The sequence below is a fragment of the Cnephaeus nilssonii genome (genome assembly GCF_951640355.1).
Source record: "Cnephaeus nilssonii genome assembly, chromosome: 8".
Lineage (NCBI taxonomy): Eukaryota > Metazoa > Chordata > Mammalia > Chiroptera > Vespertilionidae > Cnephaeus > Cnephaeus nilssonii.
The window spans coordinates 3,366,589-3,392,894 of record NC_137079.1 but is presented as its reverse complement, the minus strand read 5'-3'; the positions used below and the strand labels follow the sequence as shown (position 1 = coordinate 3,392,894).

The window sequence follows — 26,306 nt, the reverse complement described above, 5'->3', positions numbered from 1 at the left end:
ATTAATTGCAATACACAAAACAAGTATGCCTTAAAACTCACACATTCCATGGAAAGAACAACTGTAAGAATCTTATAATTAATATTCTCCATCCTCAAAATCTATAATAATAAAAGCATAATATGCTAATTAGACCAGACAGCTGAACGACCTTCTGGACTTCTTTCCGGACTACCTTCCAGACAAAGCCGGAGGGGAGAGGGCCGAGCCGCTTGCACAAATTTCGTGCATCAGGCCTCTAGTAAATTTATATAATTTCTAGCCTGTAAACTCAATGAGAAGAGAGACCTTGTTTACAACCAGCATGCCTAGGATAGTCTGACAGATAGGAATCCTTCAATAAATGCTGTAAAGTCATACAAATGTCCCTCCTTTGCTATTTATTTAAATTATCAGAGACAGGTGACTTCTTAGTGTACCAGCCTTCTTCCTATGTGTTTTACAAATATCTTATTAACACACAGTAGCTTTATAAGATACATTTTATTATCTACATCTTATAAATGAGGAACCATAAGCTTGAGGTTTTATTAATATCATTATCTACACTTGTTAAAAATATAGCATAAAAAATCTCTGGGCTACTTACATACCTTATTTCAAAGTAACATGTAATTGTTACAGCAGTCTTCAAATTTCTTTTTTAAAGTATATTTTTATTGATTTCAGAGAGGAGGGGAAGGAGAGAGAGATACAAACATCAATGATGAGAGAGAATCATTGATTGCCTGCCTTCTGCACACCCCGTGGGCATGTGCCCTTGACCAGAATTGAATCAAGGACCCTTCCGTCCACAGGCCAATGCTCTATCCACTGAGCCAAACCAGCTAGGGCATAGTCTTCCCATTTCATATGGGGACATGATCCTAGAAAGTCACACTCATAGCAAGTGAAGAAGCTGAGATTAAAATACCCAATCTCATGCTCTTAGCATTGTGTTGTACCGTACATATATGACTCTCCAAAACATGATCTCCGCTAGAAAACACAGAGTTCAATTAGTCATTTATCAGCAACATATCTCTGTGTATTCACTGTGTGATTTCAAGTAACATGTACATATGAGAGGCTAAAATGAGGTTTTAAGAGAATAATAAGAGCTAATATTGAAGTATGCTATGAGAATGAGAATTGAACCTTTTATGTAGTTTAGTGAACATCCCTTAACATAATTATTGTCCATGTGTTTACTGCTATTACCACACTATACTGTTATCCTTGAGTGCCTAATATATGCAGACTTATGTTATTTAATATCATGGAGAACCTCAAATGTGTTGACAAAACCATTGTTGACATTACTCTTAGAAGAGGAAGGAAATGAAATTGCAATTAATTTTTGTCCATCAATGATAAAATTTGGGGCATCAGAGGTGTAGATACTAAATAATATACTTAATCTCAAGATTAATTATTAAGCAATTTTGAAAAGAATATGTAAAAGTTGTGTTTGAAGTTAATTGAATCTTCAGCAAAATAATTACAAGCAATGAAAGGAAAACAGTTCTGAAACATCTCCAATTTACTTACCTGGGAAGCCTGTGTCTAAAGTCCGTTCTCTTCTTGCCATGAAATGAAGAAACACTGTTGAGAAAATGCCTGTGTAAAGAGAAACACAGTGGGTTACCCTAGCCTAGAAATAAGTCTCCCTAAGAGCGAAAGTCCAGCGGCTGGTGTCTTCCGCCCATTGGGTCTCGCATCCTGGTGTCTCTAGGGATTTTACAAGGTGAAATCCCTGCACAGTTGGCACCTTGTGACTCGTTCTCAAGAGGCTACGGAGTGACAGGCCCGCCCTTACTCAGCTGCAGGGCCCTCAGCAGCAGTGCTATTGACACGTGGGCCTGGGTCACGCTGGTTTCCTAGGGGACTCCTGAGCCCGGAGGTCGAGCAGCTTCCTTGGTCTACACACTGGTGCCCGTAGCATCACCCCCGCAGTCTGGAAGCAAACATGTCAGCAGACATGGCCCGATGACGCTGGGGGTCAGGGCGGGGGGTTGGGGGGCAGTCATGCCTGGAGAGCCGGCTCTCTGAGAGATGCACTTGGAATATTTGAGTAATCCGTTTTGGTTCCCTGGCGTTTCCTTCGTAGGCAGTAAATATACTTGTTATTCTTGGCTTCCCCTACCTGGTGCTGTTTTAGCAATCATTTCTGGGGAAAAAGTGGGAATTAATATTTCTGAGATCATTCTGTCCTTCTGCAAGGAACGGAAGTCAGTGCCATAGACGAACAAGAGGCAAGAGAGTGGCTTTCAGCGTCCGGGGCAAGAAGTCAGTGTGTATAGAATCCCATTGTCCATTGCGTTGATTAGGCAGATGTGACCAGGTATCTACTTTGGCATTAAATTAGAAACTTGTCTAAAACGATAACGTAATTGAAAATGAATATATAAAATATTTTCCAAGAGTCTACTTAACTCAGACTTGGATGAAATAATTTTTATTTTTTTAGTTAATTCATACATGAGATAAACTAAAAACGTGGCTTTTATTTTTAAAAATAAATAATTTATGCTCTTAATCCACTCTTTATTATGGCATTATTTCCAGCATTTCCAATAAAACATTTGAGAGGATTAGGCAAAATTAAATGAAAACTTAAAAGTTCCAATCAAACACGTCCAACATTAAACTGAAATTTAAATCTCTGCGTCCAGGGTTCTCTGTCTGAGGCACGTCAGGTGGGGGTAGACATGGATGATGGGTGCCCTGTGGGTGAAAGGGCCCTGCTCGGACACCGTCACTGAAACATTAGGTAAAATGGTTTGCGGAGGTTCTGCAAACATTCACACCCTTCTATTCCTCAGAAGAATACCCTTGGGTTTCCCATATTCATGGATGATTCTCTACCAAAGGGTCATTTTAAAATTTAATTTTATCGCAGTGTATTAGATGCATTTTCAAATCCAAAATCCTCTCCATTCTGCTACTGAGCCCAAATTTTGTTTTAAAAGGGTATTTTTAAGTAATTAGGGTACACTTATTAAATGTGCACATTTGCCCAGCAAGGACTGTTAGCGGAAGGAGACAGAACAACCACAGCTCCTCTGTCATGCAACCACCGTGGTTGAGCAAGAAGGATGAACAACGAGCCCCTTGGCGTTTCAGGGGAAGAATAACTCAGCCACCGCGGTTCTAATAATGGCTCTGACCCTCTTTCCAAAGAAAGAGAAACGAATGGAAGTGTAGCTCTTAGCCTTGACCACTGCCTCATGATACAGTGATTCCTCCTGATAATGTGTTTTTCTAGGACAAAGAGATGACGAAGGTGATGAATAATATGAAAAATATTTCCTTTTAAAACCCTTGAGACTATTATGCTAAATGATATAAATCAGTCAGAAAAAAGACAAGAACCATATGATTCCACCCTGAACAAAGTGGATATAAGACTGAAACTCATAGAGACAGACAACTAACTGTATGGTGGTTACCAGAGGGAAAGGGATTGGAGTTGGAAAGGTTAAAGGGGGTCAAATATATGGTGATGGAAGATGATTTGACTTTGGGTGGTGGGCAGACAATACAATATACAGATCATGTGCCATAGAAATGTACAGTTGAAACCTATATGACCCTATTAGCCAATGTCACCCCAATAAATTCAATCAAAAGATGAAATAATTACACACAAAATCTTTTAGTACATTTTCTACCTTATCAAACTGATAATTTGACCAAGTAATCTTCCTTTTCCTTCATTTTATGAAATTACTCATGACAATATACATTTTTTTTCAAATATAAAATATCACTTAAGCCAGATTTCTAAAGATAATGTATGTGCATTTTAAGAAGAATATAAATGTCACTTGTTTCCTTTTTGAACATTAAGTTATTTCCTCCCTCTTCTCTCAAATATAGATTTATGGGACAACTAGCCAGATTTGCCTATGGCCCTTTTTGGCCACTTCGTGAAAACGAAGTAGTGTGACCAAACTTTCCTTCATTGGACTCTTGCCTATTCTTTCAGTTCTGATTATGAGTATTTGGTAAGAGTATATGCTTTTAAGTGAGAGGAGATTTTCCTTAATTCAACCATGTGCATTTCCCCGTGCATTGTCCACATCATAAAACTATTAAATGAGTGTTAAATTTACATACAGCATAGCCAGGAACTTGACTGTTGTTTAAAGGGACTGTTGATGTTGGACTAATCCCACCCCTGACTACAAAATTTATAATACACTTCTATAGCAAATGTCTGTTTGAATTACACAAAATCTCCGAGGAAAAGGTCATTATTGTAGACCCTGAACAAAGTGGGTTTGAACTGTGCAGGTCCACTTATACACAGGTTTTTTTCCAACCAATGCCTGTACTGTTATCAGTCTGTGGTGTGCATTGTTCTGTGCCATTTCATAGGCAACTAGAGCACCCACCGAGTTCGGTGTCTGCTGGAGGGGCCTGGACCAATTCCCTGTGGACACTGAGGGAAAACTAACTTTTAGAGGAGTCAGAAGTTATACGTGGATTTTCGACTACACAGTGGTGGGTGTACCTGACCCCCTTCCATGTTGTCAAGGGTCCACTGTATTCCCATTTTACAGAGTGAAATGGTGTTCAAAGAAATGAAACCTGTTATTCAAATAAGGTGTATAGCCAAGATGGAAAACTGGGTCTTTTGACAAGTAAAGGTTATTTTTCTTCCACACAAGTGTAATAGCTAAAGTCTAGTAGGAATAAGTAAATTAATTGCTCAGTATCAAGCTATTTTTATACCTTTTGTCTGTGACAGCTTTCACCAGTGATTGTTATGAGTTAAACTAGTGACCCGGTACACAGATTCGTGCACATTGAAAGGAAATTAATTAGAAGGTGGCCAGCAGGGCGGGACTGCGCGAGACAGGCCAGACACACCCTGGAGCCAACCTCCTGCGGTCCCTCCCCGGCCAGCTGCACCTGGGGTGGCGCCGTGGCTCAAAAGGAATCTGTGGAATGAGCAGGGTCTATCCGGCAGGTGCGATCCCTTGACCTGGCCTGAGGGGATTGGGCTGAAACCAGCTCTCTGACATCCCCCACGGGGTCCCAGAGTGCGAGAGGGCACTCTGCAAAGTTGCTGTGGTACAGGGTGTGGAACGCAAATACAAGTGTGCAGTAAACCAAATTCGGGGCCGACAGTGCCCCAGCAACAACATAACCCACAGCCATGAAGGTGGAATCATGTGGCCCTGCAAGTAATCGGGCTCCCTCCTCTCTGGTTTCAGGGTGCATCACCCAAAAACTGCCACTGCCAAGTCACTGCAGCTCGGCAGCTCCTTCATTGAGCGTCTGCCTCCTGGTGGTCAGTGCATGTCATAGCAACCTGTTGGACTGAGGGACATTTAGCATATTAGCCTTTTATATATATATATATAGATAGCACATTGAAGGCATGCTCTATGCAGAAATAAGAACAAAGTATATCAAAAGCTGAGATGAGCAAGTACTATGAACTGCCTGCCAATATGCTTAGGCACGATTACTTAAATATGTTGTTATATATGTTCATTATTTAAAATTTAAAATACAGAAATATATAAAGAACATAATAATTACCTCAATCCTGCAGTTAGGGGAATACAACTGTTGTTTCTGCTGCATTATCTTTTACTTTTAATACTGTATGTACACATGTGAAAAGATTTGTCAACCGATGATCCTTGGCACCAGTTCCAGGCCAGCAGGAATCCCCAGTTTGAGGTTCGGTGAAGGAAACTTCATTCAGTGCAAAATAGCTCCGCTGTGAGGCAGAGCCAGCTGGCCCTGAGGCCAGGCCACTCCCAGCTAGGCAGCTCTGCTCTGCAATGGTCTGCCGTGCACTGCTCTGGTCTGCTCCTTGCTGGTCTGCTCTGGCCTGTACGGGGCTGCTCCGCTCTGCACCTGATACCTCTTCCGTGTTTCAGCTCAGCCAGGGACGTGCAGGCTTCAGTCTTCCATGGAAGGGGAAGTGTGCCCTTAGAGCCTGAGGGGAGCTGGCCTATGTGGACAGAAGTCCCTGTCCCAGGTCCCTCTATGGTCTCTCCTCATGCAAATGAGGACTCCAAATCCTTGGTGTTTGATTGGTCCAAAAGGTACTATCCTGATTGGTCAGAATAGAGCCACTATGTTTGGTCAGACCTGCACAGCTTCTATAGGTTGGTGGAAATAAGATCCCAGGAGCTCCTGTATAAGGGCTGGCTCACCAGGCAGGAACACAGTGCAGGCGGGCAGTTGAGTGCAGGCTTCTCCCTGAAGTGTGGTTTGTGTGAGAGGCCCCTGGGCAGAAATGGCTGCTAGGCTCTGATTTATTTATTTATTTAATATATTTTATTGATTTTTTACAGAGAGGAAGGGAAAGGGATAGAGAGTTAGAAACATCCATGAGAGAGATACATCAATCAGCTGCCTCCTACACACCTCCTACTGGGGATGTGTCCACAATCAAGGTATATGCCCTTGACCAGAATCGAACCTGGGACCTTTCAGTCTGAAGGCCAACGCTCTATCCACTGAGCCAAACCAGTTAGGGCAAGGCTCTGATTTTTAAAATTTGAGCCCAGTTAGCCACCCCACCAGGAGCCCTTCTTAGTAGGTATCTTTTTTCTCAGGGTTCACAGAAAGTACTACGTAATGAATATTGTGTGTATGCATATACTGTGTATAAACTGGGTACTCTACACATGCATAGAATACACTCTTTTCATGTCTAAATTATAAATCTCTATCATTATTTCATACTCTCATGGCATTCCTTTCTGTGCTAATTTCTTTTTATTCTACACATTATTTAATCAATTCTTTATTATTATCTGTATAGATTTTTAAATTCACTATTATAAACAGCCTCATGATAAATTTGTACATATATCTGGCATAATTATAATTTCTGTTGTATAGAAAATTTAATTCCAAAGTGAATTTGCTGTCTAAAATGGAGCTTGTTTTAAGGCCCTTTGACTTGAAATAGCACATTTTTCTTGAACAGCTGTACAAATTTATATACTCACCATGATTGGAAGGAATTATACTTTTCTTCACTTTCGCCATCACTGAATATATATATATATATATATATATATATATATATATATATACACACACACACACACACACACACACACACATATATATATATATATATATACACACGTACATATATATATATACATATATATTATACATATATATACACACACATATATATATATAACTTATATTTAGTCTTTGTGAATATTCAGTTCAAGTTCTTATCCTTTTCCCACTTTTTGCTCAAGTTCCTGTTTATTTTTTCTCATTAACATGTTCTTGCGATATTTTAAGATTATTAGTCCTTTTTCATCTTCCATGTGTATATCAAATAGTTTTCCAACTTTACTATTTATCTTTTATTTTGTTTACAGAGTTTTCTACCATACAGATAGTTTACATTTTATTATTATACTAGAGGCCCAGTGCATGAAAATTCATGCACTGGAGTGGGGGGTCCTCAACCCAGCCTTCCCCCTCTCACAGTCCAGGAACCCTCAGGGGCAGGAGGAGATGCCCCATCATACCTCTGCTGCTGCCACTGTTGGCAGCACAAGCCTCGGCCTGCCCTGGTTACCTGAGTCTCGGGCAGCCCTGGGTGGCTGGGGAGCTGAGGGGACTGGGGGACTCCAGAGGCAGGCACATAGAGTGGCCGGGCCCTCCTGGGGGTGGGCCTGGCCTTGCCACATGCCTGCTGCCCTGGCGGGGCTGAGGAGAGTGGGCACCGCCCTCTTGTGGCTGTGGACACTGCCATCTTTGAGGGCAGGGCAGTCAATTAGTATATTCCCTCCTTATTGGCTGTAGGCACCACCATCTTTGAGGGAGGGGCAGTCAATTAGCATATTCCCTCCTTATTGGCTGTGGGTGCCATCTTTGTGATGTTGTGAGGGTCAATTAGCATATTCCTTCTTTATTACATAGGATTCACCCTTATGCCTTTTTTCTGCCTAAGAATATAAATATGTACAATAGCCTTTATTTTCTACTAGTATTTTTCCCATTTTTTAATATTGTATTTTATTGTGAATTGTATGCTTATTCTTATTTTTTTCTCCTGTTGATCTATTGGTATCTATCTATCTGTATATAATTATAGTTATTTCCCATTTCTAGATTTTAAAGTACAGACCTTATTTGCCTTAAAACTTCAAGTGACACTTCATTGGAAGCCCCTCTTCACCACCACCCTTTCTTTAGTATTCGGTACGCGTCTTTCCTGTGCTGCAGAACATGGGTGGTTATAGTGCGCCTGCTCTTGGTAGAGTGAACACTCACGCCTGTTTCATGGCCAACTTGGGTCGCACCCTGACTTTCATTCCGGCTGCGTTCTGGGAAGAGAACCCAGGGGCCCACCAAGCACACAGGGCCATGTGTGCAAGGGCGAGGCCCGCAGGCACATGCCACCCTCTGTGACATGGCCCTCAGGGAGCAGTGACCACAGATACCCGCGCACTTCAGTAAGGATTTTCTCCAGCAGCCGTCCTTCTCGATTCTGGAACATTTTTGATTCTTGCATTTTGTGTCACATTTGAGATTTCCCGAGACACATGTCTCCTAAACATTTAATTAGGAAACTGGGTGAGGACATGTTGTCACTTTCCTTGAAGCTGAGGTCTTTTCTCCATCCCCATCCTCCATGTGTTCAATGGAATGAAATATAGTATAGCTGTATGGCATATCAAGAATCATCCCATATATTCCAGAAGGTAATGGAGGAATATCCATAATCTCATAACATAATATTTTATTATGCTCAATTCACACAATAAAGGGAGAAAGGGAAACCCCAAAATCCATAGCCAATTTTATTATGTAGTAGGAGGGGACACATTTCATACTCCACTGCTTAGGAGGCTCTGTACTGAACAGGAAACCTACATTAGATTGTGTTTCTCAAAATGTTGTATAAAGATCACCTACCTCAGAATATCTTGGATAATTAAAAACTGGTGAAAAGTCTTTCAATGAGATAATATGTTGATATTTTAAAGCAAATTTCTTAATATTCTTCTTCAAAAAATTAGAAAGACAAAGCCATTACTAGTTAGAATGTAGTTTCTTCATCCAAGATGTGCGACTGGGGGATGTGGGAGGCAGGTACCTGCATCGTTAACAGATGCGATGCCCAATGTCCGAAGTATTCCATATCTAGACGCTAAAACTGGAATAATCAAGACAATATAATATAAACACTTCATGTTGTCTTTCACATTGGAGATAAAGTTAAACAATGTACCATTTCCCATAATTTCAAAGTATAATTTAGAAAAAAAATGTATTTTTTTTAGGTACAGTAACTACTTGGCTGTACTATGGAATGCTCCACTTACTTGGATGAACTAATGTAGACAGTTACCTCTCTGTAAGCAGAATGAATGCTTTCTGGTCTCTTCCATGTCCTTTTCATACCAGACTAAATCTCAGTGATTAATTTTTTTAATACTGGAGCGTCGGCCAATATGTAAACCTTTCTGTGGTGATGTTGTCGAAATCCTACTCTTCATGTGATTATTGATGCTCAAAGAGCATCTGTAAGACTGATTTCAAGCTCCTGCTTAATTACATTTTATTGGGGCCGATAATTAAAAATGAAGCAAAGCATGAGAGTGGCTTTCAGTTTAATTTTATTTATGTTGGAAGTGAACACAGCCTTGACTGAATTTCCAAACCTTTGAGTTACCCATTTATGTAAAAGAACTGTCACTAAAACAAGCTCCTGCAAAGAATTATTTTAAAAATTACACCCCACGACTTTTGTCTTAAAACCCAAACATATATTTTATATTTTCACCGGGAGATGTGATTTCATTTTTGTGGTGGTATTGATTCAAATGCAAAGTATGAATATTTTACCGTGGAACGTTATCTAACCCAGGGGTCATTCATCCTATTTTAGTATGGATCCAGCCTGTACACTAGGAAACCTACAGGTTTCTCAGCGCGTCTGTTTCCACATCCCGCCCTCGGGTGGGTATTTGACGGTGCGCGTTTCTCCCACAGGCGTATGCGGGCAAAGACCTGGAGGAGCAGCTGCGGGCGGCGTCCAGCGTGGACGAGCTCATGAGCGTGCTCTACCCGGAATACTGGAAAATGTACAAGTGCCAGGTGCGGAAAGGCGGCTGGCAGCAAGACCACGACCAGCCCGGCGCCGGCCCGAGGACGGAAGACACTGTCAAATTTGCCGCCGCGCATTATAACGCGGAGATCTTGAAAAGTAAGTGTGGGAGAGGAAGGACACGAGAGGGTCACACAGCAGCACAGCGGAGGGTGGCCAGCCTGCGCCCTGCATCTCCGCACCGGGCCCACTGAATGTGTTTAGGGCCAAAAAGAAAGGCTGTTTCCCAAAGGCACCCTTTTAGGATTTCACTGTGGGTGGGTAGGTTGATTGCTTGAAAGAAAAAGGGAAGAGTGTATGCCTACCAGCACACTTAAACTTTTAAACGTTAGGTGGTATCTCATTGCCCAATTTTAAAGCATAAGGATATTTCACACAGCCTGTGAGTTTCATCATGCCGACATCCTGTAGCTCACAACATAATTGCACATACGTGTTCTTTCTGGTGTAGATTTAGAAATGTTTGATTTCTAACTCATTCCAACTCATCTTTGCAAGCACCACTTGTTGCCCTGTGGTCTCACAGGTCACTGGCTTCAGAGAGGGACTTCGCGGGAGCCCCTGAGGGACCCCGCAGAAAGTGCCCCCAAAATTAGGATGCTGCATAGCATGGCATAGTGTAAACGAGTGGATTACTTTTCACAAGTAATTCCCTTCAGTTACTAGATAGTAATTCCTACAAAGGTTTGAGATTGCCAAGTATTTCCAGAACAAAACCAGCCACACAAAAAGGCTTCATGGTTGAGTCATGAAGAGTGTATGTACTCTTTCTCCAAAGAATATTATTTTAAGAGAAACATGGGGAAAATGTACTAGGACATTGGAGACGTACATCCTTTGTAAGGCAGCACGTAAAGAGTCAACAGTGCTCAAAGTAAAACGCGGAAAAAAGAGAGAGCACTTTCCTGAGGAAACGGGGTTCGGGATCCGTGTTCCCCGTTGCAAATAGCCTTGTGTTTCAAGTAGCTGAGCTGCCACCATGACATTGCCCCACATGGCCAAGTAGCCTGCCTGAACATCATTTCTGAAGGGAGTCCCAGACGATGGCCATCATCTCGCTTCCATCTCAACGTAAGAGGAGACATCCATCATGTTCCTCTTTGCTCGGAGCCCAGGAAGCTGTGCATGTGGCAGCCGATGAGCATGGCCTCTGCACATCGTGTGAACATCTACACTGAGTGGCCAGATGATGATGATCTCTGAACACATAATAATCTGGCCACTCAGTGTATATCCTATAGAATAAAAGGCTAATATGCAAATTGTCCCCTCGACCAGGAGTTCGACTAGCAGGCAGGCCGGCCAACCGCCCATGTCCCCTCCCCCTGGCCAGGCTGGCCGGACCCCACCCATGCACGAATTCATGCACCGGGCCTCTAATATATATACACACTGACTGGCCAGATTATTATGCTTTCAGAGATCATAATAATCTGGCCACTCAGTGTATGTATTCAATATTCATTTTCTTACTAAAACCCAGACATTCGTGCTGGGGAATATCTGTGTCGTTTTAAGGAAGCACATCTACTGTAGCTTGTGACATGGCTGTAGAAATTAGTTCTTTTAGAAAATAGCCTTCGCTGCTCTGTTTCGCATGATACCGTATCCCAGCTCCCAGGGCAGTTGAGGGCACCGTCCGTGATTTCTGTAAAGTTGTCTATGAATCTTTAGTCTTAAAGTCTGAGATCAAATGTAAGTGGCTTCCAGCTGCTGGGGGCGCCCCCCTTGGTGGCTTCTGTGTAACCTCTGGCCTTCCCTATGACTCGCAGGTATTGATAATGAGTGGAGAAAGACTCAATGCATGCCACGTGAGGTGTGTGTAGATGTGGGGAAGGAGTTTGGAGCAGCCACAAACACCTTCTTTAAACCTCCATGTGTGTCCGTCTACAGATGTGGGGGCTGCTGCAACAGCGAGGGGCTTCAGTGCATGAACACCAGCACGGGCTACCTCAGCAAGACGGTAGGTGTCCCCGCCCCGCAACCTGCGCCCCCTCCGGGCACATCCGCCTCCACTCCCCCCCCCCCCCATAAAGCCACCTAGTGCAATGCAGGGTGGCCTGTCTTTTCTTGGGGGGATAATGTTAAGCTTTCAGTATTTTGTGGTTTTGATGGTAATTTCACGAAGTAAGTGATGTTTTATGAACTCATGCAGTGGGATCAAAAGCAAGTGAAGAAAATAAATATACATATGAATGTGTGTGAACGTATAGTCCTGTACACACACATGCACACTTGCACACACACATACACATGTGTGCACACATATGCATACACACATACATACAAAGTTGATCTTTGAGGATAAAAATTTTCATTTGACAATGAGTTACTTTTCAATCCTTTAATAAGTGTTGAAACTAAAAACCGTTTCTATCAAGTAGAAATATTTATGCCAGTAGGATAGTCTCCAAAAAAGTTACGTTAAAAAAGATATTAATATTAAAATTTTGCTGGTTTTATATTCAGCCAAACTCAATAAAAGCATTTTTGGCCTTCTGAGACATTTGGGGGGTAAAAGTCATTTTTTATAAAAGAAAAGAAATGTGGGTGGTGTAGGAATTAAAATAAGTTTGTGGAATACATTTACTAGTGTATATTTTTAAATAATTCAGTTGAGCAATATGATATGTGTCCTAGGTTTTACTGTTTATTATTATGGTGTTTTGTTTAAATCAAATAGCACTTTGGCGGATCTTTCAAAGGTATTGATATCCTAATTGCATTTTCCAAATACCGAAGGGTCATGTTTCTTTTAGAAATGGAATGACCTGGGATAGACCCAAAGATGAATTTTGAATATTTATTTCATCAAATCTGTCTGTTCAGAGCTCATTAATCATCATTTTATAAAGGACTTGTTGGATTTAATTGTGAGATGAAATTTTACTTTCAGAGTGCTCATATTTTAAAGATGTAGAGTTGAATAATAACCATTGTAGTGTTGGGATTTCTCGTTTTGTTCACTTATTTCTTTAAATTTCTAGTTTTGTTTTTAATTCTTTATTGTTGAAAGTTTTACATAAATTCCTCGTTTTTTTATTGTTAATTTATTTTCTTGGTGAAAATCAGTTGCCAATTCACAATATACAAAGCTACTTTTTATTACTAATTTCTTCCATAAATTTTATTCTGCCTTATTAATACAAAGAAAATATTTTTAAATGAATTTTCTTTTAAAAATGTCTCAACTTCTATAGCATACTATTCATTAAATAGGACTTTCATATTTAAATTACCTACAGCTTTCATATTTAAATATCTCAAAATATGTCTTCTTTAGATATGGATACCCACATGTTTTGTATACTAGTTCCTCAGACCAGCTTTTTCTCCCAAAACCAAACTCATCCCAAACAACACCACCACCACCATACAAAGCACCTGGTCTTCTAGCTTGCCTCTCTCCTCAGGTGACATCATTTCTAGTCAGAAACATAGGGTCCTTTTGGACATCTTCATCATCCCAAATCCAGTCCATCACCAAGTCAGATGTTAATTTCATCCCTCAAGTGTCTTGAACCCCCCTATCCACCACCACCCCTGTAGTCCAGAAGACTTTGACGCTCTTTCCAACCAATGAAACAGCATTCTGTCTGCTCTTCCTGCTTCTCTTTCCCCTTTCCCGATCCATTCTTTAAATTGGCCCAACGTGTGTGATCTTTTCAAAACTGCACATTTGATGTGGGCCGTCTCAGGCATACAGGCCTCTCAGGGACCTCCCATGTGCCTGGAGGAAGCCCCAAACCTTTGTCTCAGCTCGAATGTCTGCCTGTGCCGCCTCTGCAGCGGCACATGCCCCTGGACCTCACCTTCTGCCTCCCAGTGCTAGAGGCTTCTTCAGTTTCCGGGAACCCTCACTGCCCCAGAGCCTCTGCACATCCCTGTAGATTATCCTGGCCTTCCAGTCCCCTCCTGGCTAAGGGACCAGGTCTTCAGGTCTCAACTCAAGTTTGACGTGGCACGAGGAAGTCCTCCTGGGAGATTTTTCTGGTATCCGTGAGATAAGAGGTCAGAAATAGGCCCAGCATTTACTTTAACTGTAATAGTTTCTCATACTTTTCTTTGAAACACTTACTATAGCTTATAATTCTATAGTTATAATAGTATAGTCATCATTAGTTGATTGATATCTATCTCCTCCACCAAGGCAAAAGCAAGTCTGTTTTATGCACTAGTGACCCGAGTGCCTGCCACAGAGTTAGTGCACAACCCCATAGAATCACATAAAAACTATGGGTCCTTCCGCGGGGAAAAATAATGAAGATAGGGATACATCCACAGCATTTACCCCCACTTTCCGCACACACTCCCAGTTTCAGGAAGTTGGTTCTCTGATACCTTCGTGTTATCTGTGGAGCCAGATTTTTAAATTACTGCCTTCAAGATTAATCATAATAAAATAGCTGATTAACTCACCTGGGTAATTTTTAAGTGAACTGATCCCTTTGCCTAACTAAAGTGTATGCTCTAAATTTTAGCTCAACTTTTTAAAAAATAGATGTTTCTTTAACCTATCAGGAAGGAAATTCTCCCCCTTCTTTTCATTCATAGTTACTATGAGCAAAAGTCAGTTTTCCAATCCTGTTACTATTGGTTTGCTAAATGCATGCTTAGTTTACACACGGGCCAAATAGGTAACAGGAGTCCCTAAGGCAAAATCTAAATTCAGAAAACAGCACACAGCTCATTGTTAGTAAACAAGATAAATACTTAAGTCTTCAGTTAAGCATTCCTGTCAACCGTTTTTCTGTGACCACTTTCTATTTCCCTATGTTGTTCTCATTGGGCCCCTATTTCCCTAACTGGTAAATAGAGTGAAGTGTTTAGTTAAGGTAAGTGTGTATTCCAGGCAGCATACAACCAGGTAGGGGGCCTCGGAGGGGTTGAGGCTTTAGTAGGTAGAAGGCTTCAGGGCCAACTTAGAAGTTAGAAGAGCATTTAGTGCTAAGATAAGGTATGTGCAGGTGAAATGGAATTTGGTCCAGTAGCCTAGTACTTATATATGTTTTTCTATAAGAAAATTGTCTACTTTATGTCATTTAGAATCAGCTCTCATTCTCTTCCATCTTCTTTCAGAGAACTGGGGATTCCTTCTACTGTAATAGATTGACCACGTTGATAATTTCCCCTGCTTCCTCACAGTCACTGCTCAGAGAGAGAGTCAGGATTTACCTATAAAAATTTTGAAGTCAATCTGGTGTTTCTTGTTGGTTTATGTTGTTTTTCAGTTTTATTTTGATCCTTTATTTCAAATATTTATTGCAGTCATCTTTTCCAATGTGTATCATTATACTAACAGGGTAGTTTTCATGTGAGCATGTGCATTTTAAAATATAATTTTTTTTATTGGTCTCAGAGAGGAAAGGAGAGGGAGAGATAGAAACATCAATGATGAGAGAAAATCATTGATCAGCTGCCTCCTGCACGCCCCCTACTGGGGATCAAACCTGCAACCTGGGCATGTGCCCTGACCAGGAATTGACCAGTGACCTCCTGGTTCATAGGTCGATGCTCAACCACTGAGCCACACCAGCTGGGCTGGCATGACCACCTTTTAGATTTGCGGATTTTTGGAATTAAAAATTTTAGATTGGTTGAAAACAAGGTACTGGGTCCTGAGGGTTCTTCCCTCAGCTGCCTGCTTTTCTGACTCCGCACACACTCCGTAGATTCCCTCATCTATGCTTTCTCTCCCTGCGGACGCCTCCCCAGGCTTTATCCCCAGGTCACAGTCTCCTGGCTTCGTACTTAACCCGTGGGCTGTCCCTCAGAAAGGTCAAAGCCAATCTGTGTCACACTGAGGTTGTGACCTATATATTCTCCCCATCCCACCTCACCCTCACAAATAAATAAGCAAGTAAATAAACCTTCTTTTTCTAGTGCTTTCTGTCTATGTAAATGACACTGTTCATCTAGCTGGCCATTCCTTTCACTAAAAGGCTAATCAAATATTTCTGCTAAATCTATCTTCTAATATCTCTAGAATCATACCCTATACCTTTATTCTGCCGATCCCACTCTGGCAAAGGCCACATTCATCAATCACCTAGACCAGTGGTCGGCAAACTGCGGATCACGAGCCACATGCAGCTCGCGAGCCACGGTTTGCCGCTCTGTTGACTAATGAGTTTGCAGACTACTGACCTAGACCATTACACCTGGGCCAGCTTAATAACTGGTCTCAAATCCCCATTCTGTCTTCCCTCAAATCCATTTGCCACATTTTAACAGTGAGATTTTTCTTTTCTGAATGATGTATCAGATACCGCTCAACTCTTCAGGAACATTGCATTCAGCTGGTGCATTGATAAGCTGCTCTTTTCTGATTGGATGGCTCAGGCTAGCATCAGTTCTAATTGGTTGGTGCAAACATTCTAAGTTGTTAAATATTTTGAATGGCACTCACTCTTCTGAAGGTTAAATCCTTAAACATGGTTTACAGGGCCCTTCATGATCTGGCTGCTACCTAAACCTATAGCCTCAATTGTCACTGCCTTTTCCCTCAAAGACTACTTTCCACCAGCACCCAAATTCTTTCATTCCTTAAATCATATCAGTATCTCTTACCTCTAAGTCATTACAGCACTGTGCCCTGTGTTCGAAACATGCCTCCTCACACCACTCCCATGTCACTCTTACCTAGCTGATTGCTCCTCATCCTGAGACCTAAGCATAAATGTCACTTCGAGGCCTGTGACAGCATCATTTTTGCCTGTATTTTAGCATCGTTACCTTACCTATCTCTCAGGTGGTTTATTCCCTAGGCTCTCAACTCCATGAAAGCAAAGCTTGTGTTTGGCTATTACCCCGGGGCAAAGTGCAGTCTTGGCACACAGGAAACACTTGGCACTAAATGGAATGAATACTTAGACAGAAGGGGACAGATTTGGGGTCGGAGTGAGAGTCTTGAGCATGCTGATTTTGAAGAATCTGAGTGGCACTTAGGTGGAGACATCAGGAAAAGACTGGGCATGTCATTCTAGAATTCTCTGGCAGTGATTGCACCATCAGCTGCAGATTTGGGAGGAAACATCGTATTGATGAACGTTGTTGGAAGCCCTGGTGTGGTTGGTACTAAGTGACTTCCTGGACCAGGAGAGAAGAGGGAAAGCCAGTATTCATCCTTGACCGCCCACTTCTCCCTTTGACTTTGTAATTTCCTGCGCTTCTCCTGCCTGAAGAATCCCTCAGATTTGTTTATTCTAGAGAAAGGGGTCGTTTTATTTTGGATTCAGTTGAGCGGGTGTGGTGCAGCACCCACGATGTGTGGACCTGCACTAAAGGAGCTTACAATTTAGCAGGAAAATCAACAGTTACCAAGTGATGGAAAGTAGGCTCAGTGTTGGAAAGAGAAGTGCAGTGGTTTGTGCAAATGAGTATCCAGGAGGTTTACAGACCATGGGGGAGCCAGCCATGGAGCCCCTGAGGGCAGTGTGTTCATTTGCATTTTTCCAGAGATTGCAGCTTGTAAAAGCTTGTACTCAAGTCACACCTTCCCCTGAGTTTATTTTATGATATTTTCAATGTCGTGTAAATGGGAGCATGTGATGATTTCTTTCAAACATGAAAGCCAGTTTCTCACTGCTCTAATTTCTGAAGGAAAAAAAAAAAAAGAGGTTTTGTTTTGTTAAAGGAGTTCCAGACACATCATTTAGCAATAAAAGTCACCAATTGGAATCCTATAAATTGTAAGGACAATGTACTGTAAGTCATGTAAAACCCACGTGTTCTGTGGAAACTTCATAGAAATTCTTTTATGGGGCTGGGCGCAGGCATGTTATCAGAATGTGTGAGGAAGCCTGGTTAGTTGCAAAGTAAAACCACATGCATGACACATTCCAGGGACCTAATCCTCTAGCAGCCGCTCAGACCTCCCTGATCAGACCTGGGACACGGAAGTTGATGGGATGAGTTTTTGACCTCTTTCATAAACATACCCTTCCGGTGGATTGTCTTGTGAGAGGTTGTGCCTTTAAGAGATGTAACCAAAAAGCAGAAAGTGGATTTTGCAGAGCATCAATCATTTGATGACCGAAGTAGCAGTAGAAGAAAGTCATCTGCTTTTGAGCCAAACATCTGGATTAAAAAGTTATTTAAATGCTGGTATTTACCTTTCATATTTTTCCTGAAGATGATACTGGAAGAGAACTTCTGAGCTCACGGGGTTTCCTTAGAAACTGGAGCCTCTTTGCCTTGTTCATTAGTGTCCATGGAGGAAGGCTCCAACAGTATCCGTTCAGATTCTGCGTTGCCATCTTCTAAAGAAATGGCTACTCTCTTTTCTAATTATGTGATAAAGAAATAATAAAAGCAGACGTGTTAACAAAAGCATTCCAGGTTATATTTGAGTTACCCTGGGTATTTCATAAAATGTTCTTTCACCGCAATATTTTTTAAACCCAACAAAAATGTGCAACTCTGGAATGAGACTCATAGGTGCTCATTTGTGCTGCAAACAGAGGTAATTCTTTCATTAATGAAAGAGAACTCTGTGGCAGCCTGAAAAATTAGTTTATTGCATTCATATGTATGCAGCGAGTGGAATGTGACTTGTTTTGAATTTTTAGCTAATTCATCTTTGGCGCATACAGTTGTTGGAAATCAGGTTTTATCCAGATGTGGAGAAAGAACTCTCCACCTACACCAATACAAGTTATCAGAAGTCTCTTTAGGAATAGCAGTTGCCCAAAGAAAAAAAATTAATGCATCTATTAAAAAGCCCACTATTTTTTCAATTCAAGGTACCAATCATGTCCACACATTTTACTCAGTGTTTCTAAACCTCCTGGATGGGTTTTTGTTATAATGGTAGCACTGTGCATACATTTCATGTATAACAATATGTTAAAATGAATGCAGAGCCAGGTGTTGCTCTGTTAGGATCTGCTAACCCATGTTCTCCTCAAACTCAGTTCAAGGTCCATAGGCCCTAGAGAGTTGGCTATGTGGTTGGTATGCTCAGTGGAAGTACTCAGAACAAACCCTCAATTTTCACCTTCTTCCATTTTTAGGGATTATTTCTTTAAATGGTATAGAGTGTTTTCCTCTGACTTGACAGTCATTGATCATATTCTTCAGGGGCTGCAGATGTTTCCATAATTAATGGACTAAGGTGGGAATGTTTACATTAAATACGGTAGTGAGATATTCTGTTCTGAAGGGAAACTGGCTCGATTTGGGGTGTAAAGAGGTTGTAGAGGAAGGCATTTTTCTGTTTCCCACTTGTATGCACACAGACCTTCCTTTAGACTTTGGTTAATCCAGGACTTTTTCAGCAAGGAAGTCCTACACCTTGTTCTTGAATAGCTGGCCAGATAAGTAGGGTTAGGAACTGTTGCTTTACAACGGTTGCTATGCTGGGTAAACAAGCTATTGTTTCAAAAAGTGGCTTGATATGAAGTTCATTCTTGTTGGTGAGAATTGACTATTAAACATTCTTATTAAAAAATTCCAGTTGATAGCAATGGGGAGCCTCTCAGTTGGAAATGATTGCCACTTCCTTTTTTATTGCAGTTTTACAGAATATACTATTGTATTTTACCCCACTTTCCAGCCTTGTTTAAATGCCCCCTGGATGTAAGTTCTTTTGATCTTCTTAAAAATGAGCAACTCTTTAATAGGCGTATACTGATAGACAGCCTGAGTCTCCATGGTGACTTTCATTAGTACTGGAACCCTAAGTTAATTACAAGTTTATATCTTACTGTTCAAGAACAATTCACTTCACAGCATAAAACTGTCTTAAGAAAATCATCATGTTCAAAATACCAAATTATGATTGTCACCATCATCCATCAGTATTGACAAAGTACTCTATATACATAGAATTATTAGCTAATGCTGAACCTAATACATGAATCTTGCATTCTATGAGCATAAATCTAAAATAGAAAACACTATTGTATACACATTGAAGCACAAAATAGTCTGACAATAGTATAAGGATTCTTATTTTATTAAAATGTAAAGAATCCATTATTGCCTCAAACACTCCGGTGTATGGCTAGAACTGACTCTTTTGAGAGTAAAATTATAGTTCCTGCGTTGATTCAGATCTTCATATAATAGCGAGAGTGTTCCCAATTTTTCTGAAGTTGATAAATGAATAAAACTCAATTTTTCTACGTTTTATGTTCGTCAGAGCCATCCTTCTCTGGACCCTTACATGTTTCCCACACCGGGATAATCAAGAAGGAAGTTGAACTACCTGAGAAACTCAGGTCAAAATTTGAAGGTAGAAGTGTTTCAAGAACATATTTTTTTAACTTTAATTTTTGACCTATTTATTCCTTTTGATTAAGTTAACTAATTCCAGCTGGCCAACTGCCCACTTAGACTCAAACAAGAGGAATGAAACATCAATAATTACAATTTTTTTCTGTTGTTTATTTAGCTAAACTATAAGTAGCTTTTTCTCCCAAGCTATCCTGTAATTTGAAGTCATAAGATTTCTTCAAGTTTAAGAAAAAAGCAAACTTCTCTAAACAGTGATTTTTTTTTAATGCCTTCTTACCTGTCCCTTTATCCTCTTAGTAGTGGGTCTGCCAACACAGGCCTCTTCTGCTCTTTGAAAGTGTAGAGCCAGTCTTGTTTTTCCAAGAAGATGCTTTGTTCCTGGGCATTTAACTGACCTTCATCTCTCTGGAACATTCCTCACCGCCCCAGTTTCTGAATACACACGTGGTACCTTTGGTCAGGTCCTGACCACAGTCATTATCCACTGGGAGAGGCTGAAGTGGCTTGAGATCACTGATAACGGTCCCTGGGATCTTTCTTGGAGAGGCACGTGGGGTGGCGTCTGGAATGGCCACCACCACTGAGAGCAGGAAGCATGCCCCTGAGGTCCAGGGGTGGGGAAACATCCTTAACTCTTCCGCACAGCCCTTATCTCAGACAGGGCCTGAGCCTTCCCTCTCAGGCTCTGTCCTGCCTTGTGTCACTTGAGACGATGACAGATCCTGCAAGGAGTACATGCAGTCTGTCAGGGAAAGTGTCCCTTGTTGCCAGAGCCATCTGAGCCCCTTCCCTCCGGTCCTGTGGGGCCCCTCTTGTCTCTCCATCCCCACCGCTGCTCCTGTCCTCACGCCCGGCCCTGCCACAGCCCTTACAGCGCTCTGGTGCCCAGCTGTCCCCGCTCCTTCCTGACGAACTTGATTTCCCAGAGACACTGGAGCCTGTGACCACACACGCCCTTTTGAAGCCCTCCTCTCATTCTGTGCCTCATCTGGACTTAAAAATATCCCACCTGGTTTTCTACCTGTCACACCTCTGCCCAGACATAGGTCACAGCTCACCTGCCTTTGTTCACCCTGAAATGTTCCTGCCCCAGCTTTCTGTGGTTAGACATTCTTTGATCGCATCAGGTCATCTTATCGATGCCCAGACTTCAGTTCCAATGTTAATATGGATGACTTTCCAATGGCTCTCCTAAGCTCCAGGCACAAACACCTACCTGCCTACTAGACGTAAAATCCAGGCTTTTGTGAGCTGACCTGCACGTCTCTCTCCTGTTCCCACTGTTACCGAGCTTAAACAAGTCATTTATGAAAATTAAATATGCACCATGTTAAAATGGCCACTTCATGTTGCCTTTGTCACTCTGGTTATTAATGTAGGGTCTGCAGATGCCATGCAAGTAGAAAAACTGTAGCATGTATAGACACTGCAGAATTATCTTTCTTTAAATAGTTACGCGTAGCGCAAAGGGTTTCTGCCAGTGTGACATGTCACCCAATCAGAGGTTCCGCCCAACTGCATGAACCAAGGTCTCTTAGAGAAGAAACTGGGCAAAACCGTAATGCTGGGATACGCTGAGGCGCTGTGTTGAAATTATCGATGGAGGATGGACAGTATTCTGGGGAATATCCAGAATCCTGAGAATATATGCAAATAATTAAACACCCACATCTATACAGCACTCAATATATAAAGCACATTCGTGTTTCAGCCTATATAATTTTATAACAGTCTCACGAAGTAATCGGTCAATATTATCTTCATTTTACTGTTTTTTTAAAAAAACCAAACAGCTTTGAAAAGTTAGATGGCATTTCCAAGTTCACACAACTTACAAGTGTGATCGCTAATGAAAGTGTCCTGTCTGGGTGTGATCTTGTGCCCATTCTTCTTGAGGCAGTTATGCTAAGAAAATAGCTGCCATTGGAAATGAATGCATTTCAAGTGAAGAAAATATGCATTTTGTAATTGAGATATTTCTGCATTTCATTCTTCAAAACTCATTTTAATACATCTCTCCGTAGTATGAACGAAAGAGCAACTAATTCTGTTCCCTCAACCTTTTCAATGATCTTCAACTGTTGGTATGAACTTGCCGTGAGGCGCCAAATCACGAGGCTCTGGAGTATGTCATGTTCTTCACGCTGCCCAGATTGCCATAAAAGTCCCACACCACACGTGGTTCCCTGCAGTTGAGTTACTGCGCGCTGATCTTATCAAGCAGACAATGGGCAGGATTTTACTTTGCCATTGGTACTGAAGACCATTTAGATTCTCAGAGCCTGAGGAATCTAAATCCGCTTGGCTTTACTTAATGTTTCAAAGCACTGTTTTGGTAGAAGGAAGAGAACGGGAGTTCTCCACAAACAAGGCATTCTGAAGGAGACTTTAGTCAAGCTAAATGTTGAGACTCCAACCCACAGTCACGTAAAATGCCCTACCTTTCTCTAAGCTTATTTTTTTCCTAATACCACCTTTGTCAAAACAGCAGGAACAGAGCTTCAGCTGTTAAATCATGAATGTGGGGTCTTTTTCTTTTAAACATAATACGTTTATAAGAGATCTCAATACATGTAAAACTATCCTGAGATAGAAATTTGATTTGGAATGAAAACCAGCTTTTCATCTATGTGTTTTTTGTCTATGTATTCAGTTTATATACAGTAGGACTTAGCCAAACGTTTTGAGGTGGCCAATAGCTTTGCTCTTACATCACCATGAAATGTACATTGGTGCCCCTTTCTTACCCCTTAAAACAATCTAGGTCTCCCCAGCCAGTATGGCTCAGTGGTTGAGCATCGTTGACCCATGAACCAGGAGGTCATGGTTCGATTCTTGGTCAGGGCACATGCCCTCTCCCTTCCTCTCTGGAATCAATCAGTATATATAATAATTTAGGTCTCTGAAACAGTTCTTTTCCTTGAACACATTGGTCTATGACATCTCTGCTCTATAATCATTAGTTGATGATCAAAATCCTAATAACGCTTTGTAACAGTGACATGCGGTAAGCATAGGGCCTATTGATTAATTGATAAAGGATATGGATGTCCTGCCTTTGTTATGCAGCACTCTATCTGTTCATGAAGAGTTCATCTCACTCTTTGTGGACTCCAGCATTTGCCATACCATGCTGTCCGGCATCTATATAATCGTTTCTCTTTTTGTCCCTTCTTTGTAGTTGTTTGAAATTACAGTGCCTCTCTCTCAAGGCCCCAAACCAGTCACAGTCAGTTTTGCTAATCACACTTCCTGCCGGTGCATGTCCAAGCTGGATGTTTACAGACAAGTCCACTCAATTATTAGACGCTCCCTGCCAGCAACACTGCCACAGTGAGTATGAATCAAGTTTACCTTCTCCGCATCCTCTCCTAAGGGAAAACTGTGTTCAAGTAAATAGTTTATCAAAAGCCGTTTTGTGAAATTTTCTATAGTATTCTTTGCATTGAAATACAAAAGAAGGCAAATGCAATAGTACACCCGGAAAATGAAATTAAGCTGAAACAGGGAAGCCCACTTGGTAGACACAGCAGCTCACAAAACAAAAGGAGTATTTCTATGGAATCACACATATCCCGCTCATATCCAACTAGCAGAAATTTAGATACAGAACTCATAAAGTTAGGTGTGCCAACTCACAAAGGATGTTCAAGCTAAAAACATTTAAGTCTTAATGAGATTTTGGTTCAAAACAAAAAATAAATAAATTATCTTACATCTATTAGCATCCAGTTGCTTTTCTTCACTCAATTATTTTTTCTCCATATATCTCTTCATATTTCTATTTCAGCAAGAATTGAATATTGACTAATTACTTGAAAGAATTTTCTCTTACTGTTACTTCAAACGACATTCAAACTGACATGTGTTATTCAGATTTCCTTTCCACCTTGCTTTTTTGGTTTGGTAAGTGGTAGCATCTGCATCATGTGATCAGAAGGACCTGGATGGAGTGTCAAGTGCTGACCCCCACCCCCAGGAGTGTGTAAAGAGCCATTAAGCAATGCCGTCTGAGATAGGGCAGTGCCCCGTTTCTGCCCCCAAACAAGGAAGCAGCTCTTTGTTCTTTAGGACACATGGAGTGTGCATCTGAACAAAACTACGCAAGTCCAACATGTGTAACACAAGTATGCACAAATTGGTGGGCAAAAGTGTGTGTTACTTTTGAAAAGAAAACCAAATTTGCATTTGGGGGGACTTGGCCATGAATGTGATACCCCAGTGGCAGCTTCCCCTTTGGATCTCTCTGAGCTCCTTTCCTCTGTGAGGCAGGGAGGAGCCTTACCTTTCCAGGGGCTTTAGGGAAACGCGGGGAGAGCCTATCTGGAGCGGCAGAGCTCTGTCCTCGGTGCCCTGAGAAAGAGGAGACCTCTGGGCATCTGGGAGCACCTTCATGCCGATGCCGGCAGACACCACTCCTGGAGTTGCTGGAGCTGCGATTCCATCATCGCGGCTCTGGGAGGTCTCTGCACCTGCCTCCTGGGCTGCCCATCCATTCCTAGCACTTCAGTCATCATCTCCGTGCGAGGGTTCCAAATTACAGTTCAAGTCCTGGTCGTAGCATTGACTTATAATATTTTTTCTAAATCTGTCTTCTATTGCCGGGTTTATAATTCTACTAGAGGCCCGGTGCACGAATTCGTGCACAGGATGGGTCTGGCTGTCCCTGCCCCCCCGCAGTGCACATCACAGCAACTGGTCATTCCGGTCACTTAGGGTTTTATATATAGAGATTAGCTATCATGGGCACAAAGTCTAAGCTTGATTAGATGCCTTTAGTCCATATTAGTCATCCCAATGCTCTCTCATGTTCTTGGAGACCTTGCACTCACACAGTGGCCATGAACTACTTCTTTTCCTCATATCTCACCTGAACACTATTGATCATTGGGAGAAAGGGAGGAATATCTGCTTCAGCCTACATTCATTCCCATCACCGCCATCCTCACCCACTTCATTCTGCATGTGTTTCTGATTTAACGCAGTGGTCTCAATACCGGTTTTCTTGTACCAAATATGTCTCCGGCTCCTGGATAGTGTGTCAGGTAAGCTTTCAAAGGCACCATGTCATTCATCAGACCAGGAACTGGCAGGACTCTTAGAGGCTCAAAGAGCTGAGCTCAGGTCCCCCCTCCAGTCTGGCAGCCTTCTTTCTGGGTCCCATTGCTCACGTGTGCACCTCACCAAGTCTGACTCTCTGATTGCCACCTTCACTTCCTGCTCTGCATCTCGTTTCCATTCTGGCCTGGTCCTTCCTCTGCTGCCTCCCTGAAGCCTCATCCCCGCCTCAGATGCAGGGGAAGGCCTTTCTCCTGCGCTCATCTCCTCCACATACCTCAGCCACCTTTGCTTCTTGCATCCCCAGGGCGATGACTGTACTAGTATTTACTCGGCCCTCGCCTGGGCTTACCATATAGGGTCTGCACACGAGGCAAGGACTGGGCTGTGAGAGTATCTCAGGCAGGTTGTATCCTCCGTAATGTCCAGCTAACAACACTGAAGAGTAATCGAGCCGTTGCTATACTTTCGGCCCTTTGAGTACATTGTCTGGCTCAGGAACCAGCCGAGTCAGCTATGACGCTGGCAGCAGCATTAGCCTATCTTACAGATGAAGCCGATTTGGGGGCTAAGCAACGTACTGCACTGATCACCAAGTGCTTCTCACATGAAACAGCTTCCTTATCTCTATGCCACGTCACTGGCATATTTTACTCATGTTTTCATCATTTCACAGTCACTAGTGGTTTGAGGCAAGAAGAGACAAAAGGAGTAAAGAGACCTTGGGCCTGAGAGTAAGCCAGACGTCAGCGTGAATGCAGGCCCACCACTCAGGAGCTCGCGGAGCCTGGGTAGTTCCTGTCTCTGAACCTCAAGTTGCTTCTATAAAAAGTGTCAAAATGTAAAGAGAATGGAGTGAACTACTGGACTGGTGCAGGGCGCAGATGCTGCTTGCACAACCAGCTGCGTG

The 26,306-nt window shown here is 42.0% G+C and overlaps 1 protein-coding gene across 1 annotated transcript in view; it reads left to right on the top strand.

Moving 5' to 3' along the window:
• The window catches only part of VEGFC (vascular endothelial growth factor C), an 80,170-nt gene that overhangs the window by 44,750 nt on the left and 9,114 nt on the right, over positions 1-26,306 (top strand). Inside the window, exons 2-4 of the mRNA XM_079779395.1 lie at positions 9,985-10,198; positions 11,872-12,062; positions 23,520-23,671. Of these exons, the coding sequence (XP_079635521.1) occupies positions 9,985-10,198; positions 11,872-12,062; positions 23,520-23,671 (557 nt within the window). The remainder of the gene's footprint in view (positions 1-9,984; positions 10,199-11,871; positions 12,063-23,519; positions 23,672-26,306) is intronic.